The sequence below is a fragment of the Mus musculus genome, chromosome 5 (genome assembly GCF_000001635.26).
Source record: "Mus musculus strain C57BL/6J chromosome 5, GRCm38.p6 C57BL/6J".
In the NCBI taxonomy this organism is placed as follows: domain Eukaryota; kingdom Metazoa; phylum Chordata; class Mammalia; order Rodentia; family Muridae; genus Mus; species Mus musculus.
Genome location: NC_000071.6, coordinates 117648088 through 117674187, shown reverse-complemented (window position 1 = coordinate 117674187; position 26100 = coordinate 117648088). Strand labels below are relative to the sequence as shown.

General features: G+C 49.2%; 1 protein-coding gene across 4 annotated transcripts in view; it reads right to left on the bottom strand.

Moving 5' to 3' along the window:
- Ksr2 (kinase suppressor of ras 2) overlaps positions 1-26100 on the bottom strand; it is a 353995-nt gene that overhangs the window by 93809 nt on the left and 234086 nt on the right. For 3 of the 4 annotated variants that reach the window (NM_001312914.1, XM_006530393.4, XM_006530394.4), the window contains 2 exons: positions 5821-5890; positions 2687-2770 (listed from right to left, as the gene is read on the bottom strand). In NM_001312914.1, the coding sequence (NP_001299843.1) occupies positions 2687-2770; positions 5821-5890 (154 nt within the window). Of the gene's footprint in view, positions 1-2686; positions 2771-5820; positions 5891-14231; positions 14862-26100 lie in introns of those variants that run through there. The other variant, XM_006530395.4, reaches the window with a different exon arrangement.

Here is a 26100-nt window from a genome sequence, read left to right as displayed (position 1 = left end):
TGACTCCCTCCAGTAGTCCAGTAGTGGGCGCCAACATCATGAATACTCTTCAGAGGAGAAAAAGGCCAAGATTACAATTATGGGCCTCTTAGGAGTTCAAGCAGAGATGGAACCCAACCTTAGTATTAGTGGCTTCCAGCACCTCAGCTCTGTGGGGCTGGCCCTCTCTTCTTTCCCCAGCCACCTCTCTAGACCCTTGGCAGGGTCTTGGGCTTTGCTCATTACTCCTAGAACAGAAGGCTGGGTGGAAAAACTACCTCCGGGTCCCACCTCTAGTGCTGAAAATTGAAAAGGCTTGAGAACTGTTCAGCCTCGCTGACTCCTGGCTGAGTCCCTGTCACCTAATTACTTGACTTCAAAGCCTCTACACAGCAGGTGTGAGGATGTGAAAGCCATTTCCTCCACAGGACACAGCATGAGTTGATACAGTCAAGATGAGTCTCTAAGGCCGCAGGTGTACTGGGGAGACCAGGCAGCCTCTGAGCCAGACCCAAGCACCTGCCCCTGTGCATCCTAGAGTCAGAAAGCTAAGGGGCCACGTGAGAGCCGGGACCACAGAGGACATTAGCTCAGAATGCTAATATATAGCAATTACTATCCCAACTGCCCTAAGACCATGGAGCTAAAGGATCTCCAGGGGCTGGAAATAATTAATCCTCTCCACAGCCCAGGCTAGCAGGGAGCTCATCCTGGCTGACTTACTCAGGTGAAGCCACCAGACAGGCATTTTACAAGATACCTGAAGAGAGAGAGAGAGAGAGAGAGAGAGAGAGAGAGAGAGAGAGAGAGAGAGAGAGACTCTTACTGAGTGTCTCCTATCAGTTATATTGTCTGTTTTGTGATTGTTGAACCTGAGGAACTAGTGAATACATGTGTACAAATATATGCAGAGGGACACATGACATGTGTGTGCATATATGCAGAGGTACACATGACATGTGCATGCATACATGCTGAGGGACACATGACATGTGTACATATATATGCAAAGGGATATATGACATGTGTATGCATACATTCAAAGGGACACATGACATGTGTATGCATACATGCTGAGGGACACATGGCATGTATACATATACATGCAGAGGGATACATGATGTGTGTATATATGCATGCAGAGGACACATGACATGTGTACAAATATATGCAAAGGGACACATGGCATGTGTGTACATATATGCAGAGGGACATATGAGAAACAGAAATGTGAGATAACTTGCCCATGGTCACACAACTAAGTGGCAGGTACAGGGTTTGAACCTGGTTCATTCTGTCTCCAGAACCTATGGCTGGTGTCCATGTTATCCCTTGCCTCCTTCCTAACATTCTGTCAGACATGACAGAATGTGAGTAAGGCAGGAGTAAGGGTGAAGGTCAGGGTGGTCTGACCTCCCAACCAGAATTAGCATCCAACATGAAGCCATGGAAAGAGAGAAGCAGGAGTTAAGAGGCCTGAGTTCAAGTCCTCCCTCCCCCATCTTAGCTGGGACCTTTCCAAGCTGAGACACAACATTTACAGATATTAAAGTGGGAGAAATCATAACACACCTTCAGGGATGGCACACAATGAGAAAGAATAGAGGAGAAAGAATTTTACAAACTATCCAAGGGATCTGCAAACCACAGGGCTGGAGCCATGTTGTCCACTGTCTGCATAAATAAGAAGGTTTTATTGCACCAAACCCACTGCCATAACTATTTCTGAATTGTCCGTGGCTGCTTTTAAGACACAGGAGTCAGTTTTGAGCATCTGTAAGGGACACATAGAGGCCCCAGAGACCCACTACAGGGCCAGGCAGTGGTGATGCACACCTTTAATCCCAGCACTTGGGAGGCAGAGGTAGGCAGATTTCTGAGTTCGAGGCCAGCCTAGTCTACAGAGTGCGTTCCATACAGCCAGGGCTACACAGAGAAACCCTGTCTCAAAAAACCAAAAAAGAAAGAAAGAAAGAAAGAAAGAAAGAAAGAAAGGAAGGAAGGAAGGAAGGAAGGAAGGAAGGAAGGAAGGAAGGAAGGAAGAGAGAAAAAGGAAAAAAAATACTACAGAGCAACTAGAAGAAAAGTTTGCTGATGACTGGTCAGTAACACTGTGTTAGTTACTTCTGCTGTGACAGAAGTCCTGGGACAACTATAGCTCGGGGACATAGTCCACCACGTGGGAAAGCCTGGTCATGGGAGCATGAGGTTCTGCCATAGCAGCGGTGAGGACACAGAGAGTTCAGGGTGGGAAAGGAGCCAGCCTAGGACAATTCACATCTATTCCTATAGCCCAGTGTCTGCAGCTAGACCCCAGGTTCAAAAGGATCATCCAATTCCCAAAACACAAGCTGGAGAACCAAGCATCCAATCACATGAGACTGCGGGGGGGAAATACTTCCTAGTCAAAACCATAATGAAGGCCCTGCATGTGCGAATGAGAGCCCCTACCGGCCCCACCCACGGTGCCAGCACCCCTCCCCCACCTCCTCTCAGCTCCGGCTTTCCTCAGAGCTGTTCTTGATACTCTCCTCAAGCACACAGCTCTGCCTGGGACCTTTCTAAAATACAAAGCCAAAAAAAAAAAAAAAAAAAATCATCTCTCCCAGAGTCAAGAGCTCACACTTGCTGGACCATGCCCATGCCCATCCCCCACACTGGCTGGCATCTGGCATTGTAAAAAGTCCCTTAAAGAAAAAGCACTCACTTGCAGTTTTTACACTTGAGGCCAAAAAGCATCCCTTTCCCGCAGACCGTGCACGTCTGAGACATCCAGTACTTGGTGGAAAACCTGTGGGAAAGAAACAGGAAATGTCCAAGGTGAGTCACTGTCCACACAGTCAGCAGGATGCACCCCGAGGATGGGAAGCTGATATGCTCTGGATGCCAGCCTTGTTTGTTCCAAGACATGTGGCAACTAAGTTTCATCAAGTTGCTTAAACCAAGAAGCCTCAGTCTACTTGCCTGCAAAGTGGGGTAATCATGACGGTGTGTTCAAAGTGTCACAGCATCTGAGACATAAGTAATGCTCAAAGAACTGAACTGTGACTGTGAGTACCTTGAGTGTTCATTACGGTCAGGGATTCATTCAACAAACATACTTTGGTTGGTCTACTCGCGACACGTTCAGTTCTATAAGAGAGCCATGGGCCCTCTAAATTGAGTAGAAGCAGAGTGTTTCCCACTCCCAATCCCACCCAGACAAGCAAAAGCCTTGCCTGACCATCCTGCCCATCTTCCCTCAGTCAATGCCACCTGCTGCAAACAGTATGGAAATCCCCATACATCACCAATTCAGTTTGGAAGTCACTTGATTAACTCACAGGTCACCCCCTCAGGCACTGTGGTGTGCTTCCTGCCTTGAGATAGGAGACAGAGGTGGGGGCTGGAGCCGGCAAAAGCACTGAAGGTTCCCAGGTCACAGTTAATTTTAATTTTCAATTTGCGCCACCGCCAGCAGTAGTTGTGGCTAATCTCCACAGCCTCCTCCGGAGTGTCAAAGGGGAAACTTGGACGCAGTTACATAACTCAGACACAGGGAACTTTGGTGGGGGGGCTGCCTCCCTCGGCTGGCCCCTCTCGTGGGATCTGGGTCAGACCTCCAAACACAGTGAGCCATCATCAGCCTGGAGCTGCCACAGCTAAGCAAACAGTAATATTCACAGCGGAGATGCTGGCTGGCCTGTGTTCCCTCTCTAGCTTTGGACTTGGGTTTGGCTAAGCCCCTTTGGGTCTTAGCAGGGCTTAGTGGGTCTATTCTGCACACTGGGGTTGCTCAGGGGAGGTAATGGCAAAACCCACACACTGGCTAAGCGGCACAGGAAGAGGGGAAGGTGTGAGGGGCGTGCAGGCTGTTTTCTTTCCTCTCCAGCCTTGTCTGTCCCCTGGGTGAGTGTTCTCTGCTGTCTGGCTCCTGCTGTGATAATTCTAGTGACAGAGAGTGAGATCTATTGCCTCTAGTGATGTATTTTTATGAGACGGGTTATATTACGAAGCCCAGGCTATCCTTGAACGCTTGACCTTGAGCCTCGCCCTCCTGTGTGCCGGGACTGCTAGCATGTACCATTACACCCCACGACACAGGGAATGGGTTGTTAACATCATTTCTTTACCAGGCAGGGAGACTCTCCTTCCTGGCATCTAGCCAAGGGCTGGGAATGCAGGGTGAGGCTGAAGAGCTGATGGCCAACAGGAGGCCCTCACTGCACCAGGGAGCCATCTCTGGGGCCTGATTCCCCTATATACCAGGGTCTGAAGCTGGACAGTGCCAGGTTCCAGTGTAATGGTGAGAAAGTCCAGGGGTGGGCGCCAACCAGGTGAGGCTGAGGTAAGAGTATCTCCAGGCAGGGGTGTGACTGAGCAGCAAGGATAACCAATCTGGAGGGGTGGCTGAGCCAGAGATGTGGTTAACAGAGAGGTGGAAATGAACCACAGCCGTAGGCAACCCAGGAGTGAGTGGAATGAGGGATCGTGGCCAGCCCAAGGTGGAGCTGAGCCAGAAAACATTTTACAAGGCCCTTGTCTTGCCTTCCCTCCCCTCCACAGCTCAGCCCCCTAACCATTGCTCCACCTGGTCACTGACATGTCCATCACTATTTCTCAGGGTTACACCTACACCAAGGTCTCCCTTGGTTTGAGTGCTGACATTTTTCTTTAAGAGCTGTTGATGAGTCGCCGCAACGGAGTGCTCTGTCCAGCCTGGCCCCAGGCTGAGACTGTGTGTCTGTGTTGGCATCTGGTGTTTCTCCCCTCAGGCCTCTGACAGACCTCTGGGGACTGTCATGGCTTGTTGGCAGACCCTCTGCTGACTGGCCAGCTCCCCAGGGGCACAGACCTAAGTCCCATGGCGTTGACAATAACACTCTGTGCTGCAACAATGACACAAGCCTTCTGCATGTTGGAAGAAAGGCTCCCTGAAGGAGCAAACAGGAGCCCAGCTGGCTGCCTGGGGAGGTATCTCAGATCTCATAGGCTGAGCATAATTAATTAGCTTTCCATCCCTTCCCTTATCCAAGGAGGCCTCAGTTTCCTCTCAGCAGTGAGCTTCGCCGCCATCGTGCCATCCCGCCATCCCGGCCTGACTTCCCCTCTTCTCCCCCGAGTCTGTGAGGAGACTGGAACAATGTGTAGAAAGCTCAATCTGGGAGAGTCACGAAGTTGTTGGAAAACAAATTCTAGGCTGTGGGGGATGAGGGAAGGCCTCCCACGTGCCTATTGGCCTGCTGCTTTGGGCTAACCTCTAGCAATGCGTTTAGCTGGCCACCTTGAGTTTCCTTGAATAGGGAGCTCCGCTGTGGAGCCTGAAGTACTTATTAGTATCAGCAAGGTGTGTGCGCGGTGCACATCATCATCTTATTCATAAGCAGGATGCACGAACTCACGGGACTTGGCTTAATTCTTACAAGAAAGCAAAGTTTCTTCTCTAACTGTGGTTTGATGTCACTCTCTCTGTAGCCTGCTTGTCTTGTTTAATGTTATAGTTTAATGTTATTTCTTTGAAGATCTTGACTGTAATATCCCGGGGTCTTGCTTTATTTCTCTCATTGTCTGGTATGTGTCTTTTAATAATAAAAACATCACTTGGACAAAAAGTGGAGCCCAGAGAGGTTAAGTAATCTCCCAAGGCTACAAAGTGTTACCGGGAGGGATTAGAACTCAGCTCAGCCTGACTATAAAGCCTCTCTGCTGCCTGCTGTCGGTTTGACCAAGGCAAGGCTGTGATGCAGGCAGCCTTGTCGGTCCAGCAAAAGACAGGACATGGCAGCGTGGAAGCTGGGGATGGACATGTTACAGGTCCCCATAGGATTCAGCCCCCTTCACCACCATCAGCCTCCTACCTACCTGTGCTTGATGGAATTGCCAAGGTCTCTGCGTGGGATCTGTGGTGACCAGCGAGGTACAGAGAGTGTGTCTGTGGGGACAAGAACAGACAGGAAGGTCAAAGGCTCAGCCGTCTCTGCCTGGGCCCTGGGAATAAAAAGGAACCCCAGCCCCACTGGCCTCAGAAAGGTTCCCCGGATGCCTCAGCCTGCCGAGCCATGGAAGTACCCAGTTTAGGTCATGGGCTCTTGAGTCCCAGGAGACTCCCCAGGCAGGGCAGGCAGCAGATGCCTTCAAATATGTCTACCAGCAGAAGTAGGGCATGCAGAAGCGTACCAGTCAGTCTATCGCTCAGGCTGAGGCAGGAGGACCTTGAGTTCAAGGTCATTCTGCACTTCATTGTAATAAAAGCAGAGAAGAAAGGAAGATGGAAGCTGTATGTGTGAGACCCTGGAATGACTCAGTGATGGATGAAGGCTTTGCCAACAAACCCGAACACCTGAGCTTGATGGCCGGGTCCCACCCGGTGGAAGGAGAGAACTGACTCTTGCAAGTTGGCCTCCACACGTGTGCTCACATACACACACACACTGATTGATTAATTAATTAAATGTTATTAATTAATGATTAATTTGTAATTAATCATTAATTAAATGTTATTCCTTTAAGGGTCTTGATTATAATATAATGGACAAGTTCTAGGTCTTCTGAAATGCTGAGCCCCCCCCCCCCCCCCCCCCCCCCCGCTCCAGCCTCCTGGAAGTCCTTGGCAGGCAGCACACATAAAACAGCCCTAGACAGACAGGGAGAGAGGCAAGTGGCCAACCCCACGCCAGCACCCACTTCTCAGCCAGATGGATGGAGCCTTCTGGGGGCCTCAGGGCTGCAGATGCAGTCCTCATTTCTCACAGCCATTGTTACAGAGTGTTGCTCTCAGAACACACTGCGGCGGAGCATTTAACCCCAGCCTACTCTCTATTCTATCTAGTGATGGTCCCAGCCATCTGAAAGCTGTTTCCAGAGACCTCTATGCTGCCCTTGAAAAGCTGGGACCCATTTGAGCAATAGCTGATGTTTTCCCAAGCCCCAAATGCTAAAGGGAACTGAAGAAAGAAGTAGCTTGATCGATTTACAAGACCCACAGCCTGCACAACGTCTAACTAAAGGGCAACACCCACTTTACTACTCAGTTCTGTTTCTAGGGGAGATAAAAAAGAAAAACAATGTTCTCTAAAAATATTTCTCAATGGCAACCCCTCTTTCAGAATGACATCAGACATGGGAAGAAAGATGCTACCCATTAATGCTGAAAGGCTGGGCAGGGAAAGTTTAGCCTCCTCTGAGTCACTTATACAATGGGAAGTACTGAATGAGAGTCTACTCACAGGCCATTAGTAGTGCTTGACTAGAGATGAGTTGAGAAAGACTGAGAGGAAGAGCAGTGAGATTGATTAGTAATGTCTGCCCTGTGTGAGGAAGGAGGTAGACCTTACAAGTCTTGAGATTGATTAGTAATGAGTGAGGAAGGAGGTAGACCTTACAAGTCTTGAGATTGATTAGTAATGAGTGAGGAAGGAGGTAGACCTTACAAGTCTTGAGATTAATTGGTAATGTCTGCCCTGAGTGAGGAAGGAGGTAGTTCCTACAAGTATTATATTTAATTCTTCTACAAAAGCAAAAACCAAATCTTCATCTTTGCATTCACTTCAGAGCAAAGTGCCTGGGACTGAGTATGTTCTTAACACATGTTTAATGAACCCAAGAGTATTGTACCAAACAGAGTTTATTGAACACTTAGTATGTGCCAAGAAATCCTCTGTATACTTAATAGCCGGAAGCTATGTGTCCTTGCACCCAGTGCCATGGTTATTCCCGTTGTACAAAGGAAGGCAAAGGAGTCAAGGGTGTGTACCTATCTGCTCAAGGTCGCACCCACGTAGCAGGTACCAGGAGAAGCAAGTGTAAATGTTCAGAAATCCTCCCTAAAGGGACTGGGAGGATAGCTCAGTGGGTAAAGGGCTTGATATGCAAGCATGAGGACCTGAGTTCAAATCCTCCAACCATACCCAGGAGCTGGGAATGGTAACAAACACGGATCTATCATCGCTGCACCAGGGAGGCACAAGCCCAGTGCATACACATATGCAGACATATACACACATATGTGTGCACAGACACAGACACAGGCACACACACAGACAGACACACACATGTGCACACACAGACAAATACAGGCACAGACACACACAGACATAGACACAGGCACAAGCACACATACACACATATGTGTACACAGACACAGGCATACACACAGACATAGATACACACAGAGACACACTCAGACAAGCACAGGCACAGGTACACATAGACACAGACACAGACACATACACACACACACGTGTGTGTGTGTCTACAGACACAGGCACAAACACAGACACACAGAGACATGCAGACACACACTCACAGAGACACACACACACATATGCACAGACAGACTCAGGCACAGGCACAGACTCACTCATGTACGCACGCACACACACACACCCCAAGAGAGTACTTTCAATGTCCTAACAAAGGAGCTGCCTCTCCCTTGGGGCTATCTGGAGATTTCTGACGGCATTCTGGAGCTGTCAAACAGCATGGGAGTTTGTTACTGGTAGCTAGTGAGATGAAACCCCGGGGTGCTGTTTAACATCCCATAATACCTAGGTGAGAAATACCTCCACACACACTCAACAACTAAAGTACCCAGAGAATCATTTGCACCAAGGTTCAGACTCCTGATTGGAAGTTTCTATTACTGCCTGCCCTGAATAGAAGAAGCAAGCTCAGATGACAAGTCACAGCTCAGTTGGGCACAGGACGAGTCATCTCAGGGTATGAGCATCTCCCATTAGCTCCCTGTGGCACTTAGTCCCCATCCGGCCCCTATGCTCAGGACAGACACAATTAAGCTCCGGGGCTGGCTTTCACTTTGCAGGCTGGGCTTGCGGGGTGAGGAGGGAGGTTGGGGGGGGGTGCATCCTGTCAACTGCATTAACCAGCAAAGCCTCATTAGTCTGGAGCCGTCACTCCCGGGGCTTGGCTTCATCTGTGGGCGTGAGACTCGAACTCCAAGAGCCTTGCTCTTGCTTCCTTTGTTTGGGTTTCATTAAACTTGCCAGCGCAAGCCTCAGAGCAAAGGGAAATGGCTGGAGGGGGAAAGGGAAGAAAGAAAAAAAATGATTCCGGGAGAACGGAGGCCTTATCATAACAGGAAAGGCAAATAACATTTACGGCAATTAAACGGATCTAGGAACTTCTTCGTAACAGCCAAAGCGTCTATTAAGATGTCTCCGTAACTGGTGGAAGCTGCTTTTCCACCCCAATTTTCTGATAACAAGACAGAGTCTTGCTCAGCACCGCTGTCTTCATCCTCAAGGGAAGAATAATAGACGCCTGAGATATTTCCCTCGCCAGTGCATGGGAAGGGGAAGTTGGGAGGAAATCTGTCCTTATTCCTAGGTCAGGGTGTGGAAACTCTTTAAGCATCACCTCTGAACGGAACAGGGGATACCATGCAGGAGTCCCCGGCCTTTGAGATCACTATGGAAATCAGAGAATCAAACAGACGATCTCACTGAAGGATCTGACCTTAATAAAGTGTCGGCATTATATGCATTATATGCATTTTGGGTTTGGATTGGTTTGGTTTGGTCAAGTTTTTGAGGCATTCTCAGGTAGCCCAGGCTGGCTTCAACCTTGCTATGTAGCCGAGGCTAGCCTTGAATTCATACTACACCTGCTTCTACCTCCCAAGGGTTGGGACCACACACCTCCGAAGTGCAGGGATTACAGGCAAGTACCGCTGTGTCTGGTCCAGATGATATGTAAATTTGTTACAAAACTTTAAACTCTGATCTGGAGAGTCTGAAATCAGGTGTGAGGGGAGTAAAACAATGAGAGGTATGAGATATATCAGACAAAACTGGAAGGGGAGAAAGCAGAGGGAGAGAAGAATGAAAAGGAAAAAGAAATAAGAAGAAAATTAGAAAAGAGAAATATAGTAAGTTGGGCATGGTGACACGGGGCTGTAATCCTAGCTACTGGGGAGAGTGAGGTCAAAGGTTCACAAGCTTAAGGCCAGCCTGGGCTAAGGAGAGAGCTCAAGGCCAGCCTGGGCTAAGGAGTGAGTTCAATGCCAGCCTGGACTAAGGTGTGAGCTCAAGGCCAGCCTGGGCTAAGGTGTGAGCTCGATCGAGGCCAGCCTGGGCTAAGGAATGAGTTCAATGCCAGCCTGGACTAAGGTGTGAGCTCAAGGCCAGCTTGGGCCAAGGTGTGAGCTCGAGGTCAGCCTGGGCTAAGGAGTGAGTTCAATGCCAGCCTGGACTAAGGTGTGAGCTCAAGGCCAGCCTGGGCTAAGGTGTGAGCTCGAGGCCAGCCTGGGCTAAGGTGTGAGCTCAAGGCCAGCCTTGGTGACTTGGTAAGTGAAAGGGAAGAGGGGGGCTGGGAATGAGATTCAGTGATGGGTTTGCTTGGTGAATGGGAGGCCCTGGGGGCTTCCCTAGTAACAAGGAAACTAGAAGGGGAAGGGAGAGGGAGTAAGAGGAGAGCAGGGGAGGGGAGAAGGGGTTAGGGGAAGGAAATAACCAGATACTCGGGGTGAAAGTCACTATGTGTCCCGCACCACTGTAATCTTCCCCTGCCCGAGTCCATACACTATATGCACTATCCCACTGGAGCCACGTGTGACCGGGTATAGATGTTGGTGACCTTTCGGTCACAGTCTCACCTTCCCTTTCATTAGCAGGATACCAAGAAATTACCCCATTTACCCAAGGGCAGATAAAGGCCAAGCTGAGTCACATAGCTAAAGCTCAACAAACAACAGCCCATTTTACTGGTGGGAACATCGAGGCTTCACCTGTCAAGGCCTCCTACCTCTATCTGGGACGAGCAGAAGACACCATGAATTCCAACCCATTTTAAGTCCTGTCTCCAGAAACTGGGAAGGGAGAGAAAAATGTATCCTTCCCTCTGGGTCAGGTTTGACCCCATGAGACTCATTGCAGACTTCAGACCTTTCTGAGCTATTGGGGTTAACCAATCAGATGTGGTTTTTAAGCTACTGGGTTTGTGGTGATCTGTTTGCAGCAATGATGCAAAGCCCACACAACCCACTTTGTGTGCCAAACGTGACTTTGAGGATCTGGGATGTAATGAACAGCATAGGCAAGCTTTCTCCTCGTAAGAGTCTCCTGTGGGAAATAGGAAATGACTGCACAGGAGAAAGCCTTCTGGGGAAACACAACAGTCCAGACTTGGGGGGGGGGGCGCGGGGGGCGGGTTAAGGCAATGGGAACTTGCGCTTGAGCACTAGAATAGTTGTGGGCTGTTTTTAGGAAATTTACGAGCTCCCTGGTGGCCAAGGTGAGTAGATTCTGCCTTTAATTCCAGCTTCCTTCGTGGGGGTGAGAATGGGAGAGCTCTAGAGCTGCCCAGAGAACAGCCACCGGGGTGAGCTCTGGCCAAAGTGTGATCGCTGCTGGTGCCCGACGACAGCTTCAACACAAATGGACCAAGGCAAGATGCTAACGGCATGTCCGTTTTACAGATGGCAAATCTGAGGCAGACCTAAGATGTGGGCCAGAAATGGTTCCCGAGGACCATCATAGCTGCTCCACAGGAGATCTACGTGCAAAGCTCCGAGTGCTGGATTTGGAGCTGACACAGAGCCTTAATCACTGCGCATGTCCCAGAGAATGACGGGCCTCCCTCAGCCTGTCTCTGCTCCTTCCTTCTACAGTGCTGTGGCAGAGTACCCGACAGGTTACATTTTATTCCACCTCCCGGTTTCCGGGTTCTTAGTCAGCAGAAAGAAACAGGCCACACCGTGACCTTCAGTGCTGCTCCTATTAACTCAAGGTCTCTTTAAATAGCAACCCCACCCTGGGATAAGCGCACCCCTGGGAAACTGTCCACAGCTTACAAAGCACAGCCAACTTGCTCAGAGTCGCTCAGTCGCGCAGCTAGTGCTGAGCGGAGTTCTGAAGCCGGTTCCTATAAATCTTAAGCCACGCTCCCTGTAGATCATGGTGTCCCCCTTCTGAGGCAGATGTGACAGTCATCTTCCTAGAGTCGACATGGACAGGAAGCAGAGTGTGGAGGCCTCTAAACCCCCCCCACCCACCCCCCCCCCCAGAGATGAGGAGGCATGCCTAATCCGTCACCATTTCCATGGAGATAAAGACCTGAGCTTTAATGCAAACAGCCAGCATGCATTGAGCACCTACTGCATGGAGGACCTAGGTTGCGTGATTTAGATTCGGGATTCCATTTAATCCCATGGTTGCATTGTAGGTGGGGATGGTGGGGTCTGAGCTAGGACAGTCAGGAGATGGAGAGCCGGTATGGAAAAACTCAGAAATGACACAGGAGCTCCAAACTGTCTTTAAGCTTTCCTTTCGGGGGCGAGGGACAACTTAGCCTCATTCACGTTGACTAGAAAATTCTCTGAGCCCAAAGAGATCTGCACCTAATAAGACATAATCCATTAAACTTTCGATTTGAGGCCACGGGCTAGGCACCAGCCCAAGTCCCACTAATTTATCCTGGGTGTCCAGCCAGCAAGCTTTGACTAAAGCTGCCCATACCATTCACACAGTGGGTGAGAACTCTATTAGCTTTAATATCCAATTCAAATATAATATATATCAGATCTAAAAGCATTTTAATTATGTGCCGTCTCCAAAGGTTACAGCTCCATGAAGCTTTGGGGCCGGCCGAGTGGGGTTTATTCACGGGCTTAGACCTAACTTTCTCCAGAGACAAATATAGTCCACTTTGTAAGCTTCAAACATCATCATGAAATCTCTTAACGACTTCATAGGGGACCACGTGGTACCAGCCAGTGCGTTGATGAAAGTGGGCATGATAACCACACTTCACTGATGGCAGGCTGATGACTTAGCTTGGTGGGTGAAGGCCTTTGTTACCTCAAGCCTGACCATTTGAACTCGACCCCTGGGACCCACACAATGGAAGGAGAAAACAGACTCCCACAAGGTCCCCTCCAGCTGCTACACCAAGCCCCAGTACTCAAAATGAATCGTAGTCAATCAAAGAAAACTGGGAGCCAACTCAGCAGTAAAGGTGCTTGCCACCAAGCTTGATAACCTGAGTTTAATTCCTACAAGGTAGGAGAGAAATACATGTGCTCACACACACATGCAACAAATACCATAATTTTTTAAAAGATTCACTGTCAGCTTGACTGAATTTGGAATCATGTAGGAAGCTCCCTTGTGGGCATGCCCTTGCAGGTGCTTCCAGCGAGGTTTAACTAAGGAAGGAAGACCTACCCTGAATGTGGTCACACCATACCTAGGGATCTGATTCCAGATTGAATAAAAGGGACAAAGGAGAGAGCGAGCTGAGCCCTAGAACCCATCTCTCTCTCTCTCTCTCTCTCTCTCTCTCTCTCTCTCTCTCTCTCTCTCTCTCTCTCTCTCCTTCCTGATTGTGGATGTCATGTGACCAGCTGTCTCACGCTCTTGCCCCCATGTCTTCCCCACCTCGATGGGCTGTAGCCTCCCTCAATCATCAGCCACAGTAAACCTTTCCTTCCTGAAGCTGCTTGCATCAGGCGTTTAGTCCCAGCTACGAGCCCCTGGTATGGTGGACTTTGGTCCCCCACCAAGGAATAAGCACTGGGAGAAAGGGCTGATGGTGGTGCTCAGATGAGATTCAGGGCACCCTAACACACAGTGTGGGGCTACTTACAAGGATTTGAGGGAGATTCCTGAGGATTCCCTATGGCATTGAGGCCAAGTAAGAGACAATAGTGAATTTACCTGTCTAGGGCTGGGGGGATTCTGACAAAAAAACCAACTTGACTCTGGTTTCCATCATGTCAGTCAGCCAGTGAGGTGGCTTGCTCACATCACCAAGAGAGTTGGGACATAAAATAGACCTGAGCTATCAACGGTCAACTCCTACCTCCCGAGACCCACTTCCTCCAGCCAGACCACCCCCCCCCCAAAAGATTGTACAACTTTCCAAAACAGCGCCACCAGCTGAGGAGGGGATATCCAACCCCCAACATTACATGAATGGAGGTGGAAAGGTCAAGCCGGTGACCATACTGTGGGGGTCAGGGTGGAGATTTGACCTAGAATACAAGGTTCCTGAGGAGATAGAAAACCTTCCAGAATGAGGAGCCCTAACAAGGGTTTAGTCACCCAGTGCAACGTAGGAGGAAGAATGTGGAATTTTCCAGTAGGCAGATGTGTGACCAACACCAGCTATGTCATATACAAGCTGAGGGACCTCAGACCCATTTACCTCCCTGACTCTCTGTTTGGTCTCTTACAAAAAAAAGGGGGGGAGGGAATCATAGATTATCCTAATGGGGCTGTTAGAGGGATGGTGGGAGTCACGATTAGAGAACTCACTCGGCAAAGCGCCTGATACATTGTTGCTGTTGGTCGGCAACATCCTATTCATCATTCCAGAACCCTGAGGCCAGTTAGAACACCGCAAGCTCTCTGCTGTCTGTGATTTAGGGCAGAGGTCCGTACATTCGACCCTTGAGTCTAATGAGGCCTGTTGTCCGTTTTGGTAAATACGCTTTGATTGGCACCCAGCCACCCTCAAACACTGACGTGTTATCTGCGGCTGCCTTGCCACAAAATTGAGAGGCGGTGACGGAGACAATGTAACTCACAGAGCCAAAAATAGTGATCAACTGGACTCTTACAGAAAATGTTCAGGGATGACTAAGAGATTCATTTCCTTAGTCCACTAGATTTCTTCCTACCCTACCTCACCTCAGAGTCACTAGGTCTGGGTTCAAGACTCACTTCTGGTACTTGCTGGTGAGAACCTTTTGACAAATGATCAAATCAAAATATCTAGAAGTCCTTAGTGTCTCTCTTTTAGTCACTTAACCTAGCAGCTGCTGGACACAGGGAGAGTCACAACACTCTTAGCCAAAATGCTAACCCACTGGGATTGAGCGAGGGTTCAGTCAGTAAAGTGCTTGCAGCACAAACATGAGGACCTGAGTTCGAGTCCCCAGCACCCACGTAAAAAAGTGTGTATCTGTATGTGCAGTGCTGGGGATGGGAGGTAGAGACAGAGAGACCCCCAAGGTTTACCGACCAGCCTGCCTAGCTGAATGGGCAAGATCCAAACTTAGAGAAAGACCCTGTCTCAAAAAATAAGATGGGGCATGACTGAGGAAGACGATACTAACCTCTGGCCTCCACATGAACATGCCTGTGCTTGCACATACATGAACATGTATGTACACACACATGCCACTGATACACAGATGCTAATTCTAGCCTGTGTCCCTCCATTTCTTTTCTCTCTTCTCGACTTCTTTCCTTCTTTTCCTTCATTTTCCAAGAAAGAGAGAGCCTCATGCAGCTCAAGATGGACTTGAACTCCTGACCCTCAGCTTCCACCTGCTGAGAGTGCTGGGATTAAGGGCTTGTACCACCAAGCCCCACTCAGCTTGTGTTCTTCCTGCCCCCTTCAGTCCGCTGGGAGAATATTCCTTTGAGACAATGACGTCTCTGATGGCAGGTCACTGCTGAAATCGAGTCAGCTTGCTGAGCAGAGGAACAAGAAAATTAACTCCCACTGCAGCTGTCTGGCTTCATTAATGAGATTTTTCTAGTTGTTACTTTATCAAAGCAGAGAAAAGACCTTGAGGATATGTGAGCCAGAATCAGAGGCGGGTGGTGGTTACCGGGGAGAGCAGATGAAGGAGATGCCTCTGGGGAGTGTATCCAGGTGGAAAAGTACCCTGGGAAAACAGGTGAGCGTGGGGGTGGGGGTGGGGTGGGGGAGGGGGCGGCACTAGCAAACGGTTGGTAAAAAATGGGAGGGGCAGTGTGTGGGAGGGGGAATCGGGAAAGTGAAGAGGGTGTGCCCAGAAGACATCACACAAGGGTCCCTATCCAAGATCTGTGTCACCTGTCCCCTCTATCCAGGTGTTGGCTACAGTCTTAGACTCTAGAGGACAACCTAGCAATGCTACCTTCCCAAGCCAAAATAATTGCCAATGGACATCTATACACTTTTCCCTACACCCACGGCTGCTTACAGCTCTCACCCACACCTAAGAGAAACTTCCTATACCAGCAGAGAGAGCCGATGACAGAAATCCCACAATTGGTCAAAATGCAGAGACAATTTACCACGAGGTGTCTAAGCCCCCAGCTATAACATCTACCACACAACTCCTGCACTTAAAGCTCAGGGGACATCAAGGAAGAGGGGACGGAAAGACAGTGTGAGCCTGAAGACAGGACACTGCTGGGAGATGGTGTCTTCTAGGTATGACAGAGGAGCTGTGCCCATATAATCCTAACAATAATGGTCACCCAAGCAAGATCTACACAGTGACAATGCCAGGTGATGTGCCAGTGTGGATGAGGGAAATCTTCTAAGCCTCCCCCCAGTTGAAGAGCTGCAGAAAATCAATGGCTGCAGAGAGAGAGAGAGAGAAAATTATTTTCTCCCCAGGCATGTGCCCACCTGACAGATTATCCATTCCTGGGTGGTTAGCCCTAAACATGTCTGCATATAAGCAACACTAAATGAACTCATTAGGTTGTATACATGCACACACATACACACAGACTCGACTTGCACATTCACACACACACATACATACACACACCATACATACATCACACACACATACATGAGCACATGCATATACATGTGCCACATACACACATGAATGCACATATACACACACTCATATGTATATATATACACTATACACCACACATACACACACACACACACACACACACACACACACACACACACATCACAAGTAACTAAAGAAGAAAAAAGGTCATGAATTTGGGGGAACACATGAAAACTTGGACAGAGTAGGGGGCTGTTTAAAAACATACTATTAAAAAAGTACTGTGTTTTAAATTTTCAACAACATTTAAAAGTTTAATTTAAAAATAAGATAAGTGAAGCAACAAAGAGACATCTTTGGAATCTAGTAGGAAGGTCTTACTATATTAATTCTTCTCCTTTAAAAATGACTGTTGCCAGCCAGGCATGCCTTTAGTCCAAGCACTCAGGAAGCAGAGGCAGAAGGGGGGGGGGAGATATCTGTGAGTTCGAGGCCAGCTTGGTCTACAGAGTGAGTTCCAGGACAGCTAGGGCTACACAAAGAAACCCTGTCTCAGAAAGGTCAAACCAAAACCAATACCAAAAAATGTTGCAACTGGTCTCTGAATCCCGACAGGTAATTTCCCCCATAATTCACTGTAAATCAGACTTGTAACCAGAGCAGTTGTCATTGCTCCATTGTGGAAATGATGGATGGGTGAATTTAAGATGTAAACAACTGGATGGGGAAGTGGCCAGAGGTGATGGAGACTGTGGGTAGGGAGGGTGGCCAGCAGCTCTCAGGAGCAAAAAGGAAAGTGAAATCATGGGGTGGGGCCTGAGGCCAAGGGGGGCTGAGGTCATGGGGGGGGCTAAGCTCATGGGGGTTGAGGTCATGGGGGGCTGAGGCCATGGCAGGCTGAAGCCATGGGGGGCTGCTCCAAGGATTGGAGGGAATGGAGGGAGCACTGTCTTCCCCAGGATCTGAAGACAGGCACATTTCATCTGCTCTCTTTCTCTCAAGTTTTTACTACTATGATTTGAAAGGAAGGGGGCACGCCAAGATGTCAGACTCCTTCAGCATAATGAGATGACACAGTTACAACAGAAACAGAACTCAAAATATTAACATCGAGATATCTAGAATAATCCTGACAGTAACTGCCCTGTCTCTCTCTGTTGGGGGTCGGGGGGGGGGGAGCGCTTGTGTCCACAGGAATTCATGGGCTGCGGATGGATTGCTCACCTGGGGCCCAGGGGCCAGGGCTTTGCTTACCTAGCAAGGAGCTGGTGGCAGATGGCCTTTTTCTGTTTGTGTAACCTTAGAATTTGGGACAGTCCGAGGTCACTGTCCCAAAGACAGGCATCACTGTGGGTAGGTACTATAGTGACCCACTGTGGCCACATGAAATAGGCAGCCCTTCCCCAGCCAGGTGACAGAGCTAACTAAATGAGGGTCACTTATTTCCATCCTAGCCTTTGCTGGCATTTCCCCAGAGTATATTCTCATCATAGCATGAAGTCGCAGTGTGTGTGTGTTTGTGGGGCACAGGGGTGTGTACAGGTATGTGAAGTGAGCATACACACATGCACATAGAGGCCTGAGGACAACCTTAGCTGTCGTTCCTCAGACGACATCCAACTTTTTTTTTTTTAATTTGAGACAGGAACTGTCATTGCCTTGTAATTCATCCGGTAGGCCAGACTGGCTATCCGGCAAGCCCCTGAGATCCGCCTTTCCCTGCCTTGCCAATGCTGGGATTACAAATGTATAGCACCACCACATCTGGCTTTAAAACTTTAAAAAAAAATCACATCCATTTACTGATTGTCTCTCTTAGGATCTCTATTGCTATGAAGAGACATCATGGCCACAGAAACTCTTAAAATGGAGTGCATCCAATTGGGGGCTTGCTTACAGTTTAAATTCATTCTATTATTATGTCAGAGAGCAAGGCAGCAAGCAGGCAGATGTGGCGCTTGAGCAATACCTGAGAGCTTTGTATGCTGATCAAAAGGAGAAGGCAGAGGGCCACTGGACCTGGTATGGATTTGTGAAACCTCAAAGCCCATCCCTATAGTAGAAAATAATTATAGTCTCAGCCTGGGGTTTCTACCCCACCTTTTGGTTATTAAGTTCTGAGAAGAAAGATACACTCACAGCCTTTATATTTACAATAAGCTTTAGGCAGCACAATAGCTGGGCAGCTGCCTACCCTCCATGCTGACAGAATCTATTCCCCTATTGATAACCCTGAATTATTACTTACTAATTACTATATTCCATCTGGGCTGCTCTTACCTCCAATTGGGCAGCCCTTTGGGCCACGTTCTTTTGGCCCTTAGCCCATGGTGGCTCTCCTCCCTCCTGCATAGTCCTCTCTGACCCAAGCCCTCAAAAACTCAACTCCACCTATGTCTCTTCTGCCCAGCTATTGGCTGTTGGCATCTTTATTTACCAATCGCAATTAACAGGGGCAGGGCCACTCATTGTCTTATGTGCAGACTCTCTTTAGGGTAACAAGTCTTGTATCCCCAAATTAGCATTAGAATACAAGCAGCATTAGGTCAACCCACTACACACATACACACACCCTCCACAGTGAGCTTCTAAGGCCACCCCTTCTAATCCTTCTAATCCTTCCAAACAGTTTACCAGCTGGGGGCTAACCTACATAGATGAGCCTACATAATCATTCACATTCAAGCTATCCCACATATTTATCTATGTATTTGTTGGTGTAAGGGAGGGGAGGCAGGTGCCAGGCACATGTATGGAAATCAGAGGATAACTTACAGAAGCCGGTTCCATCCTTGTCACGTGAGGTCTGTATATGGGATTCAGGCTATTGATGTTGGTTGATGTAAGCATCTTTATCTACTTAGCCACCCAGCTTTTCTAAAAATGTGAGTCCTGAGGACCACGCTCAGGACCTCCTGCTTGTATGCTCAACATTTTACCACCAGAGCTACCTCCCCAACCCCTAATGCAGTGCCTACCTTTAAAGATTCTATTCTCCTGGACTAGAGCCTTCTCCTCCCTTCTTACCAACGCTTGCTCCAAGGTGTAGTCTTACACATAGCTTTTCCATGAAGCCTGCATGAACATACAGGGAGCCACCACCCCTCTGTGGTATTTAGTACACAGCATCCCTTTGGGGTTCTTGGCTTGTCTTATGCATAGAGAGCCCAGGGCATACACCCATTTCCCCCCTCTACCCTTGACCATGAACTCCTGAAGAGACAAAGTACCAGTCAGGGATCTTCAATGTTTCTGGGCAGCATTTAGCTCTGTGCTGAGATGAACCACCAACCATAGAGTGTAACCCGGGTCTCCAAATGGCATCTTTGTCTCCTCCATTTGCTGAAGAACCAGGGTTCATCAGGAGTCCTATCCTCCACTGATCACCCCCAAATGCCATACATATCTCCAGACCCATTTCCCCAGACCTACCCTATACTGGGGACTCCGCTAGAATGGCTGGGCATGGAGCGCCCACCCCTCACCAGCTGCAAAATGTAGACCACTGCTCCTGCCCCCAACACCTCTGTCTGTGCTTCCCGGTCTACCTAACAGTAGGTTAGGAACTCGACACATCTCAGTCTCTCACAACTGTCCCCTGTGAGGGCCACCATAGATGGAATCACCTTCATATCTACATCCATTCCCATGACCCCACCGGGCAGGCTGTGTGGATTTGGTTGTATAGACGAAGGCCCCTAAGCTAAACAGAGGAACAGAGCATAACTTAATGCAACCAGGGCCATTGTCTTGCTTCTGCACCCACAGTCTGGTAAAGCTACCCAGGCTCTCTGAACTGAGCTCAGTCCAGTGACAGTCCCCAACACAGGCCAGGTGGGCTAGTATCTGGGCTTCCCCAGATTGCTAGCTACTGGAACCACCCAATGATAATCCAGGCTAACTTCATTTAGAGATCAGCAATTCTTGATCCAATCCAGCCCATGGCACGTTTTTATAAATAAAGTTGAACCATTCACCCAGGCCTACTGAACTGACTGGTCATAAGGCAGGCTGTGTAGCACTTAGGCCTGGGATAATCATTGTCTGACCCTTTGACAAACCCCGCCTGGCTCTAATTGAATGGTACAAGTCTACATGTACCTTGGTTACCTTTCTGTCTCTGAGAACACATAACTGAAAGGGAAAAAAAGTAAAAGAACTGAAAGGTTTATTTTGGCTTGTGGATTCAGAAGTTTGGGAAGGCAGGACAGAGGGACACTTGCACTGGTTAGTTTTGTGTCAGTTTGACAAAGGATACAGTCGTCTAAAAGGAGGGAAGCCTCAATTGAGAAGATGTCACCATAAGGTTGGGCTGTAGGCAAGCCTATAGGGCATTTTCTTAATTGCTGATTGATGGGGGAGGGCCCTGCTCATTGTAGGCGGGGCCATTCTTGGGCTGGTGCTCCTGGATTCTATAAGAAAGCAGGCTGAGCAAGCCATGAGGAGCAAGCCAGTAAGCAGCACCCTTTGTGGCCCCTGCATCAGCTTCTGCCCCCAGATTCCTGCCCTGCTTGAGTTCCTGCTCTGACTTCCTTCAGTGATGAACAGGGATGTGAAAGTGTAAGCCGAATTAACCCTTTCCTCCCAAGCTGCCTTTGACACTGGTACAGAAACCCTGACTGATACAGGCTTCATCTGTGGTGGTGGGGAAATGTGGTAGAGGCTGATTCATGTTGATAAAGCAGGACTGCTTAGAGTATGTGACCGGAACCAGGGATGGGACTATAACCTTCAAAGGCCCACCCCTAGGGACCTATTCCCCCAATTCCTCATGGTTCCACAGTATCCCTATACTGTGTCATCATGTGGTGGATATCCCAGGTTCAAAGCTTAATACCAGCAATTCTAAAGTGCTGACCAGTTTGTGGACTGCTGGCCTGAGTGTTCTATATTCGTTAGCCTAGTGAAGGCTTCCAACAGTCAAGTCTGTGTCACTGGCCCCTGCCCCATATCCTTCAGAAACAAGTATGGCCATGGCAGGCCCAGGGTCCTTACAAGTACTCATGGGATAATCAATGAACGAATGAATGAATGAATGAATGAATGATCCCCCTCCTGATGATTTCATTTTACAAATAGGAAAACTGACATTTGGGGAACCACTTAAGGGCAATGACATTTTGACACTGATGGGAATTCGAATCTCCCCGATGGCACAACTTCACAGCTGAACACTCGGGGGTACCTGCTTGTGCATTCGCCTCAGAGAGAAGCAGGAGTGAGGAAGCATCCTGAAGACTCAAGAGAGACACTGGGCAGGTGGATGGCACAAAGCCACCTCCTCGGAGCATGTCCCTAACCTGGACAGTGTCGGTGATAAATGGAAATCAGCTGGCTTGCTCTGCCTGGCACAGGCTTAAATGAGGACAGAACAGGAGTTGACAGACAAGAGGTCCAAACGGCCATCACCGCAGATGGACCTAAGAAGGGATAAAAGCAGCCAGCCTTGGGTCCCCATCAGTTTCAATTGTAACCAGTTGTAGCTAGAGTGGTAACAAACGTGACCAGTTAGAGTGTGGCAGGGAGAAGGAGACTCAGAGCCCCAGGCAGGATGTGCAAGTCAGATGGGGTGTTTGATCCAAAGTCCCTCCACCTTCAAGAGCCCTGCCTCTTTGTCCTTGGAGGCAGAGCTGGGTCGGTTTGAAGCATGGAGCAGGCCATCCAGACTGGCTCCATGCTGTCTGACCTTGTCATCTGAGGTCTGTCCCATTTTGGACCTCTTTCTCTATAAAACATGGGGAAAGACTCTATCTCACAGTGTCCCCATGGGCTGGATACTGGACTATGAAGTGAGGTGACTGGCACAGAGTAGGTGTACAATAAAAGAACAGCTGCAACCGAGGTACCTATGGCCAGCTTTCCCTGAGCAGCCCCTCTTCCTGGCTGGAGGTGATAACACATGGAAGAGGCTCTTGGGGAGGGAGGCCATGACTCGGGGAGTGGGGAGTTTGCATCTATGAGTTATGGAGAGGACAGAGCTGTCTGAGTCTCCAACCATTTATCCCCCTCCTATCAGCCTGTCCTCGGAGCGTGTCCACAGCCCTGGCTCGCCTAGAGTGATGGATGAGGCCCGAGTCCCCCGCAAGATACTTCATCAATTACTCACACATTTATTGCCTTGAACTGAGTTTATGGAACTTAAATCAGACCCATTTGGAGTTGTCTGAGCTGAAAATTCTCCCCAGTGGAAATGTGACGTTTTAAATTATGCAGCCACCTTCTACTTAGCGTTTGGAGGAAGTTAATCGTCCATGGGACAAAAGGGTGGCTGAGACGTTCCCCACACAGGCTCATTCCATGGAATTTACTGCCTTAGTGGGCACTAGGGGGACAGAGAAGATGAGCCCGGCTACCAGAGACCCCTCCGACCCCCCAGCCAGGCACCATGAGCTCTGAGCTTCGGACAAATGATTGTCTCCCTTGGTCTGAGACTCAGAGCCACTGTCCAAAAAAGGTGTCCTGCCATCTATATTTTGTGGACTCGGTAGAGACAGCTTAGTGACAGATCACATTCCAAGGTCAAGGCAGGGGGTTCATATTCCAAAGTGTGTCTTTCTTAGGTATCACTAAGAGGTGGCTGGAATGTCTGCTGGTGATGGGGCTCTGACAAGCCCCAGCAAGTGAGGTCACTGGGGCTGGAGATCTGCTTCGACAGGGTGTGTTCAACATCACAAAAACATCAACAGCACCGGAGGTAGAGCCCCACCCCCGCCAAGAACCCAGAGATAAAAAAGGGAGCTGGCCCCGAAAGACTAAACTCACTAAGAGTAACAGGGCAGAGGACATAGAAACCTTATCTATGACTTTCCTCGCTATTGGCTGTGATCCTCAGAGACAGCCACCAATATACAGAGACATTTTGGGCTTGTCACAACTCCAAAGGGAAGGGTGGTGGTAGGTAGAGACCAGGGGACACTGACCAACATTTTATAAATGAACAGACCCCACCCCACCCCACCCCCGCCGACAAGAGTTGTCCAGCCCCACATGGCCAGAATGGATGTTTAGAAATCTCTACCCAAGCATCTGGAAGGAAACCCTCATCTTTAGAACTCAGTACAGTCAATTCAACACATGGACAGATTGGGGGTGGGTTGGACAGGAAGTGTCCCCCCACAGGCTCACAGCTTGAATTATTGGTTCCTAGTTAGTGGCACTACTTTGGAAGGCTATGGAAACCTTAGCAGGTTGGACCTACAGGACTTCCTGTCATTCTCTGGCTAGCTCGCCGCCACACTGCCGCCACCATGATGCTCTGCCCAAGACCATGAGGCTAAAGGACCAAAGGTTGAGCTATTTGAATCCATGAGCCCCAGGAAGCCCCTCTTCCCTTAAGTTGCTTCTGCAAGGTAGTTTGGTCATAGCAATCATAAAAGTAACTAATACACAGACCTAAAGGGGGCTCAGTCAACCATGCAAAGAAACACAACCAGATCTTTCCAGGGGTGTCCCTCCAGGGCACAGAGATCTTTGGATTTGGATATGGCTTGTATTCCCAGACCTTTCCTAGAAAGTACAGCCTGATTCCCCACTGGGAAGCCGACCGACTGAAGCTGATGCAGACTGAGCCCCTATCAGTCCTGGGGTAGAGTATCAGGTAAATGGCACAGTATTTACACTTCTAAACTACTGTGCTTGGCTCAGACAGAAGCATGCAACTCAAGGTGGCCAATCAGAGTTCAGGAAAAGTCCTGGGACCTTTGTTACCACTCTCTTCCTTTCCTCCCCCTTTTTCTTTCCCTTTCCATCTTCCCCTTCCAGTAGATCAGCAGCCATAGCATACTTGAGTAGCCACAGGAAAGATTTGCCAGGCACAGGAGGAAACCATCACACTGGGGAAGCATAGAAGCCCGGGGTAGCCGCATCATCAGAGCCCCTTGGCTGCTCTAGACAAGAGCATATCGTCACTTCATATATTAAAGCAGTTGTTTTGCCAGATGTGGTGACTCACAACGGAAACCCCAGGCCTCAGGAAGCTTCGGGAAGATGACTGATACACATTCAAGGGTATCCTGGGCTACATAATAAAATGACTCCCCACCCCCCACCTCTAATCTCTAGAAGAACCAAAACTCAGGTGCTGGTGGATCTTACAGCCCTATCATTTCATTTCCACAGTGGTCCTATGGCTGCCTCTCATCTTTACTGTCATCCCAGAGTCAGAGTCAGAGGGCAGGTCACAGAGACAGAGCTCTAAATCAGGAAGCTCACATGTACTAAAGTCAGGACCCAGACCTGGAAATTTGCCCAAGGCCAAACTCTCAACAGCCAGTTAGTGCAGGCTATCCCTGCCTTCAAACCTTTCCCATAACCCCCTCCTTCTGCCTATTTCACTTCCACCAGAAAACCACCCACTGAGAACTTTGTACAAAACCCACCGATCCCTGACAAGAAGATGGTCCAGTTTACCCATCAGTCTTCAAAGTCTAGCTAAAAGTGTCTCTCTAAATTGCCCAGGCCAGACCTGAATGCACTCTGTAGCCCAAGCTTGCCTTAAACTTGTGATTTCCCCCTGCCTCAGCCTCCTAAAGGGCTGGGTAGATAAGCCTGCACCCTGAGGTCATGTTACACACTCTTAGCTCGGGTTAATGATTCTTATATGTCGTATGTCTGAGTCACCACCGGGTTCCTTAGAACATCAACTGCAGCTCAGAAGCTTTGTAAGCATTAAGGACCCGAGCTGGGTATCCCCAGAAGCTGCCCAAGAATATGGACAAAGAGACACCATAGACCTCTGGAACCCACTGGCCACTTATCCTGGCCAAGTTGATGAAGTGCCAGGCTAATTCGAGACCCTGTCTCAAACAGAAGGTGGGAGGCACCCGAGGAGCAGCACCTAAGGTCATCATCTCCTGATTTCTCCATGTGCACCATACACACCCACCCTGCATCCAGCCTCACCTGCCACACGCCACCCCCTGCTGGATCCCCCTCCCCAGAGTGGCCTCTTGGGTGGGCTGTGGTGAGAATCATCCAACAAGTACTGCAGGGCTTCCGTGCAGTTAGCTCTCCTTGGGACCAGTCATGGAGATCCACTGTTCCACAGCAGTACCTCTGCTTGAGGACTAGTGACATTGGCGGCGGTGCCACTCGGCCATCCCGTGTACTGTAGAACACGGAGCAGCTGACTTGTCTAACCATGGTCTCCCAGTAGCAGCCTTACCCTACAACAGGCAAAAAAAAAATCTCCGAAGACCACAGCAGGCTGCCCTACCTGAGGACCATTGCACGGGGAAGAGTAGAAAACATGGCACAGACCTCCTCTAATGTCGGACCTGTAAGTCTGGTACCTGAGGCTTAGCAAGAGTGGGTTCAATGAAGGGAGACAGCTGGAAGGTTGTGGAGGCTAAGGACATATCACAAGAAGCCCACCTGTATGCATTCCTGCCTGGAGCAACCCTGAGGACCATAATGCCAAGTCCTGTGAGTAGAAGACACTCTATTCACAGGAACCTCCCAGTGTGGTCAAGCCTCTTCAGTATCTTGACCAACCACATAGCTCATTGTCTTCGTAACCCCCCCTCAGCCACTCCCCCCCCCCCCCGCCGCCGCCGCAAGTTCTCAGAGAAAGCACCATTCCCAGATGTCATGACTCAGCCCAGAAAGTAAGGGTACAAATAGGGAACCTTAGCTCATCATGGAAGATGGATGTG